Raw genomic sequence first — 7,572 nt, 5'->3', positions numbered from 1 at the left:
TGTTAATAACAGAAATGGTATGCCTAACTAAGATGGCTTCTGAAATACTAGTGTTCACAGCAGTTGCAGGAGAGAAAACTGTCTTTAGAAAAAAGATCAGGACTCGAGCAATAATACAGCAGGTTTGCCTTGCAATCGGCTGACCTGGGTTTGATCCCCGGCATCCCATATGGTCTTCCAAGCACCCCCAGGAGTAATTCAGGAACAACTTATCCCTGAGCACTCCCTTGTGTAGCCAAAAAAATATATAGATCAATCAATAAATAAAATGAGAAAGGAAGGAAGGAAGGAAGGAAGGAAGGAAGGAAGGAAGGAAAGAAGGAAGGAAGGAAAAAAATCACATCAACCCAGAACTCAAATTTCTTTCTACAAACAATTTTGTTTTTGTTTTTTTGGTCAATGCCCAGGACTTACTCCAGGGATCAAATATATTTCACAGCTTATAACTTCAAAGGACTCTAGGGATGCTGAGGAGTCTAAATGGTTTTATTATTAAATTCTTAATTTAAGAATTCAAAATTCTTAATTTTTGGTTAAGAATTAACCATAACTTTTAATTTATTTATTCTTTTATTTTTTAATGAAAGCCTTGGGACCAGAGAAATAGTGCAGGGGTTTTAAGCCCTTGCCTGGGATGCGACTGACCACAATTTGATCCCCAGAACTGCATATGGCTCTCTGAACACTGTCAGGAGTACAGAGTCAGGAGTAAGCTCTGAGCATAGTCAGGTGTAACTCAAACCATGCTCTCCCCCCAAAAAATCCCCACAAAAACTGGAAGTTATGGCTTTATCAATAAATCAGTAGATTCCCAGTTGTGATAGAGAATTATTTTTGTTGTGGTAGGGGTGTTGGGGTCACGCACTTGGCAACATTAGGTGGTGCAAAAGATTGAACTCAGAGCTACACTCATCCATGGCAGGAGCTGTGCCACAAAAAGTTCTTTGGTGGGTGGGTGGGGGGGATGCTTGGGTCACTCCCATTGGTGCTCAGAGCTTACTCCTGGCTCTGTACTGGGAGTCGCTCTTGGAGGGACTTGGGGAACCATATATGGTACGGCAGGATCAAATCCGGGTCATCAGTGTGCAAGGCAAGTGCTCACCCCACTGCACTGTCTCGCCAGCCCTGACATTCTTTTTCTGTCTCTTTCCTTACATTCCTTCTGCCTCACTGGTGTTTCCTGCAGCCATGGTGTCTGTGCATGAGTGTACCTGCGTGTCTGCGTGTTCTACCTCTGTGAAATGTTTTCTTGGGAACTCAGTGACCATAGGTGGTCAAACACAATTACTCATTTGAGCCTTTGCCCTCTGTAGGTTGAACTGCTGGACAATGACACGTGCTTGGTGGACACTGTGGACATTGGGGGCCATCCTCATCCTCTCCCAAGAAGGAGTCTCCACTCAGACCACCCTATCTTGTGACCCCAGTGGCATCTGTGATGGCCGCTCTAGAGACTTCCACAGCATTCCCTCTGGGCTCACAGCAGCAGTGAGAAGCCTTGATCTGTCCAATAATAAGATCTCCTTCATGAGCAAGACTGACCTGCAGGGCTGTGTGAACCTCCAGACACTGAAGTTGAGGTTCAATGAAATAAACAGCATAGAGGAAGATTCCTTCCGTTCCCTGGGGCTTCTTGAATATTTAGATTTATCCTATAACCAACTATCAAATTTATCATCCTCCTGGTTCTGGCCCTTGTCTTCCTTGAAATACCTAGATTTACGAGAAAATCCTTATCAGACACTTGGGGCAAGGCCTCTTTTTTCTCCTCTCACCCACTTGCGAATTCTGAGGATTGGGCATAGGTCTACTTTCATGAAGATTCAGAAGACGGACTTGGCTGGGCTGATGTTCCTTGAGCAACTGGAGATCGAGGCTTCCAGTCTGCAGACGTATGAGCCCACGAGCCTGGCATCCGTGCAGCATATCCACTACCTGATTCTGCATTTGAAGCAGCACGTTTGGCTGCTGGAAATATTCATGGATGTTTTCCATTCTGTGGAATCCTTGGAACTGAGAGGGACTGACCTAAAAGACTTCCACTATCCAGACCTCCCTGTCTACAAAGGCAGTTCCCTGATGAGAAAGCTCACCTTCAGAGGCGTAGAGGCAACCGATGAAAGTTTCAGTGGGCTGCTGAGTCTGTTGAATCACGCCCCAGGTGTGCAGGAAGCAGAGTTCGATGACTGCACCCTTTATGGACAGGGAGCTTTTTACCCGTCTGAGAAACAGGTGAAAGCCGTCAGGAGCCTGGAGACGCTGACCATTAGGACCCTACGGATCCCCAAGTTCTTCTTATTTTATGACCTGCAGAGTATCTATTCCCTCCTGGGCAGCATGAAAAGCATCACGATAGAAAACAGCAAGGTGTTCCTGGTCCCCTGCTCCCTTTCCCAGCACCTCAGATCCTTGGAGTACTTGGATCTCAGCGACAATCTAATGGTGGAAGAATACTTGAGCAACTCCGCCTGTGAGGGTGCCTGGCCCTGCCTCCGAACCTTAATTTTAAGGGCTAATCATTTGACGTCGTTGGAAAAGACTGCAACCATCCTGCTGACGCTGAAAAATCTGACCAAGCTCGATATCAGCAAGAATAGTTTTCTTTCTATGCCCGCAACGTGTCGCTGGCCTGAAAAGATAAACCACCTGAATTTATCCAGCACCCGGATGAACAGTCTGAGCTCCTGCCTCCCCGCCACCTTGGAAGTGTTGGATGTTAGCAATAACAACCTCCATTCCTTTTCTTTGATGCTGCCACAGCTCAGAGAACTCTATCTCTCCAGAAACAAGTTGAAGACACTCCCCAGCGCCTCCTGCTTACCTGCCTTGCGAGTCCTGAGCATCCGCAGGAATATGATCAATACTTTCTCCAAGGAGGAACTTGACCCTTTTCAAGAGCTGAAGGTGTTGGACGTGGGGAACAACAATTTTATTTGCTCCTGTGAGTTCCTTTCTTTCACGCGGGAGCAACCAGGGCTGGCCCAGCTCCTCAGAGACTGGCCAGATCATTACCTGTGCGACTCACCCACTTACGTGCGGGGCCAGCGGGTTCAGGATACACAACTTCCAGTCACTGAGTGTCACCTGGCAGCTCTGGTATCCGTCACATGCTGCATCCTTCTCCTCTTGATCCTGCTCATTGTGGTTCTGTGTTACCGTTTCCATGGACTGTGGTATCTGAAAATGACCTGGGCCTGGCTGAAGGCCAAGAGGAAGCCCCGGAGGGCAGTTCCAAGGGACATCTGCTATGATGCCTTTGTGTCCTATAGCGAGCACGACTCCTACTGGGTGGAGACCCTCATGGTCCAGGAGCTGGAGCACTTCGAGCCACCCTTGAAGCTGTGTCTGCACAAGCGGGACTTCATCCCTGGCAAATGGATCATCGACAACATCATTGACTGCATCGAGAAGAGCCACAAAACCATCTTTGTGCTCTCGGCAAGCTTTGTGAAGAGCGAATGGTGCAAGTATGAGCTGGACTTCTCCCATTTCCGGCTCTTCGACGAGAACAACGACGCTGCTATTCTCGTCCTCCTGGAGCCCATAGAGAAGAGGGCCATCCCCCAGCGTTTCTGTAAACTGCGCAAGGTCATGAATACCAAGACCTACCTGGAGTGGCCCCATAATGAAGAAGAGCAGCGGGGCTTCTGGTTAAGTCTGAGAGAGGCAATCAAGTCCTAGCTTCCTCCAAAATAGGCCAGTGTTAGCCTGACACTGGTCCTCCTGGGACTTATTGCCACTAAGGCCCATTTGACACAATCACCCATCAGGCTGCACGGACATAGCAAGTGAGTAGGACTCAGTTGCTTAAACCACTAATCTTTCCAGTTGTATGGAGAGTTCTGTTCTATAAAAAGTGCTAGAGGTGGGCTGGGATCCTCTATTCTGTAGGATCATCATCAAAATTTACTTCCATTGTAGCACTATAACACTGTCCTCCTATTGTTCATTGATTTGCTCGAGTGGGCACCAGTAACGTCTCACGACAAATTGTGAGACTTGTTACTGTTTTTTGGCATACTGAATATGTCATGAGTAGCTTGCCAGGCTTTGCTGTGTGGGCAAGATACTCTCTGCAGCTTGCCAGGCTCTCCGAGAGGGGCAGAGGAATCGAACCTGGGTTGGCTGCATGCAAGGCCTTACTCGCTGTGCTATTGATCCAGCCCTTACTTCCATTATTGCTGAATTATTTATAGCAACCGAGCTTCCCTGTAGCAATTTGGAATGAGCAGAAACCAACAGAAGATTTCAAACCGAGCTGGTGGTTGGCTCGCTGCTTTGACCAAGGACATTGTCTGTGCCACCGAGCTGTCCCTTTTCTCTACCACTGCTTTCCAGCACAGCTGGCAAAATGTTTTGATCACTCTGCCAAACATGTTGCTAGGAAAACAGTGCTCTGTGCCCCATTATACATCCCAGCATACATGAGGGTATGTTATCATGCCTACCAGGAATGAATTTCTGGGATTACATTGGTTGTTCGAGCTAGAGTTACTTGAGAGAAGGTCCTGAGCCCCAGAAATGCAGTGAGTGAATGATGTCTCCCTGTGAAAGCAGGAAAGTGGAGTACATCCGCATCTCAGGCTAGACGCAGTGGAATGATGCCTCTGACTTCCTGAACGCCCTTCAGCCTTCCCCTGCCATGAAGTGTAATTCGGGTTGTTCATTTAAGCTTACAGTCCATGTTTTAGTCTTTTTTCTGCAGCTCTTGACTTTTCCTTTTTGAAAAGTCTTGTTTCTGATTCTGGCATTTGCCACCTTGTGGACTCACCCTCATCTTGAGATTTGTACTTGAGGGCTTTTCCATCTGGAGGAGTCTATACTCTCTCTTGAACACTACCCTTCCCCCCTTTTTTTCTCTTCTCCCATTCACTCCTGTCACACCTCTCTTGTTTCTCTAAATAAAACTGTTTCAGTTAAAAATAAAAGTCTTGTTTCTAATTTTAAAGCAAGACTCCCCTCCCCCTTTCCCTCTGAAATGGTACATATGTTTAACTTGATGTTTAACCAAGTACATTTTTAGACAAATGACCCCTAATGACTCCAATAAAATTTGATGTGCAATAATTTTTTTAAAGATTGTGGCCACTGCCATTGCTAATGTTTACATTCGAGATGTCATGAGTTCTTTATGGGTTTGGCGTGATTCCTGAAGCTGGGGCCCATATCCTGCCTCTGGCCCTGCAACATCCTCAGCCCGACTGGGTTAATGTAGTTACCTGGGATCCGGGGAACAGAAGGTCCTGGCTTTGTGTCTCCTCAGGCTACACACTTCACCTCTCAGTGCTCTCCTGCCCTTAAAGTAGGGTACAAAATGTCACTATCAGTGCCCAGAAATGCCAGTAGGTCACTGAGAACATATCTTGGGTTATCATTTCCTCTGAGGGGTGAGGAGAGCAAGAGAACCTAGACAAGGACTTTAGGTGTCTTCATGGCATGGCAGGGATGTATAGAGTCAATTGTCAGCTATTGTTAATATTATTAATGTTTTCCAAGAAGTAATTCATCTCCTGATATACACTGGTTTAGAAAAACAAGAATATTTTTTCTGCGATGGGTAACTGGTAGTGATGTAAGTGAGCGATATGTTTATAAGGGCTACACCCAGAAAACTAGGGTGCTCTGGGGGACATTTGGGAGCAGTAATGAAATATTTCCTGGGCCTGGCGGTACAAGGGGCCAACAGGGCTGTGTGCCACTGTGCTCAGGACCACAGAGTACTCAGGGAAATAGCCCACATAAATACATCCATTAGTTGGGGTGGCTACCTTCCCTCACTTCCCAATACTCATGGAAGCACTGGCAGTCACCTCCACAAACCAGCTCCAGGATCACCATGTAAGCTCTATTACCTGCCTTGCTTCAGAGACTCATAAATATATCTTGAAAGAGATCAAAAGCTGCAATTAATCTCAGACTCGCACATGACTGAACAGAAGGAGGTAAATCAGAGGGGGAAAGTCAGTCTGGTGCCTGCCCAAGCTGAGCTCCCAGCAGCCGCTTGCTTCCACAATCCAAAATCACTGCCATACCCGCAGCCTGACTATACTGTCTCAGGACGGATCTCACCAAAACATTATCTGCTACAAATTCTGGTATGCGGGTTTTGTGACTGAAATCTCCATGCTTACTTGGGGTCGGGATGTGCTACCTCCCCACCTCTCTGTACTTCCAGAAGCCTCAGCAGTCATATCCACACCCCAAAGCTGACATCCAATTAAAAAGCTACCCCAGCTTTACTGTCCCGATAAAAACACCAAATGCCCTGAACAAACACCATGACCTCTTGGCACCGGTGTTGCAGACCCTAATTCACAAAAGGAAAAGGAGAGAGAGAGCAAGAAGGAAAGTACTTCCCATAGGGGAAGACTGGGAGTGGAGGGTGGAGAGTGGGGGATAATGGTAGGGAAACAGGGGACATTGGTGGTGAGAAATGTACACTGGTGGAGGGATTGGTTCTGGATTATTGTGTGACTGAAACTCAATTATGAACAGATTTGCAATGTCTATCTCACAAATGGATATCCAATTAAAAAACATTTTTTAAAAAGCAATGTGGACTTCATGCCCAATTCAATCAGCTAAATCAATGGCTGAATAAACAGTAGTACTCCTACATTAAAAGTAAATAAATACATCCATTAAGAGCATAATAGGCTATAGCTCTTGAGTTCATTAATATGGTTCTTTTCTGTACGAATACCTGGGAGAATGTTTTGGAGGAAAGAGCAGGCAGTCCACCAAACAAAATGACAATTCAGGAGAAAGACACTAGCAGGTGCCATGGAAATCAAACACAAGAATGAACTTTTTGCTTGACTCTTCTTTGTTACATAGAGCAAAAGCTTAGTCTAAATATGGGCTTGATCTACAGCTTGAATTTGTTTGTTTTGGAGACACACATGGAAGTCCTCAGAGCTTACTCCTGGCTCTGTGCTCAGGGATCACTCCTGGGGACCACATGTGGTGTTGGGGATCGAACTTGAGTTACCTGTGTGCAAGGCTCAATAGCAGTAAAAATAGCACCATAGATAATTGGTAGGATTAATGTAACGGTGTTAAAGTAATCTTTTTCTCTTCACAAATGTTAAACAGATCCATCCACTGTAGAATTTTGGGAGATGAGGTAAAGGTAAAGGTAAAGGTAAAGGCCCTCCCGTTGATCATCGATTTGCTCGAGCGGGCCCAGTAACGTCTCCATTGGAGACTTTGTTGTTACTGTTTGGCATATCGAATACTCTCGGTAGCTTGCTGGGCTCTCCGAGAGGGGCGGAAGAATCGAACTCGGGTCGGCCATGTTGGCTGCGTGTAAGGCGAACGCCCTACCGCTGTGCTATCGCTCCAGCCATTGGGAGATGAGATGAAAGCAAATATAATAAGAACCAGCTATTATCCCTTTACCTTAGGAATATGTTACCATTCATGTAACGTATAATTCCTCAATCATTATTAAAACATTATACATATTCTCTAGATAATCATAGATAGGATAGAATATACATATAGAGAGATAGCTATATAGTCCTTTCTAAAATTAAAATCAGAATTTTAAATACTTTCACTATATAAAGT

General features: G+C 45.8%; 1 protein-coding gene across 1 annotated transcript; it reads left to right on the top strand.

Moving 5' to 3' along the window:
• Positions 1-1,224: 1,224 nt before the first annotated feature.
• Positions 1,225-3,697, top strand: TLR2 (toll like receptor 2). Its single transcript, XM_056119092.1, has one exon. The coding sequence runs from the start codon at positions 1,330-1,332 to the stop codon at positions 3,679-3,681; it is 2,352 nt and encodes a 783-aa protein (XP_055975067.1). The 5' UTR covers positions 1,225-1,329; the 3' UTR covers positions 3,682-3,697.
• Positions 3,698-7,572: the final 3,875 nt, after the last annotated feature.

The sequence above is a fragment of the Sorex fumeus genome, unplaced genomic scaffold (assembly GCF_029834395.1).
Source record: "Sorex fumeus unplaced genomic scaffold, SorFum_2.1 ptg000039l, whole genome shotgun sequence".
Taxonomy (NCBI): Eukaryota; Metazoa; Chordata; class Mammalia; order Eulipotyphla; family Soricidae; genus Sorex; species Sorex fumeus.
Note: the sequence above shows the minus strand (reverse complement) of the source record. Positions and strands in the feature narration are given on the sequence as shown.

Excerpts from the sequence above, each read along its gene's own strand:
- TLR2 (XM_056119092.1), top strand. The coding sequence starts at position 1,330 with ATGACACGTGCTTGGTGGACACTGTGGACATTGGGGGCCATCCTCATC.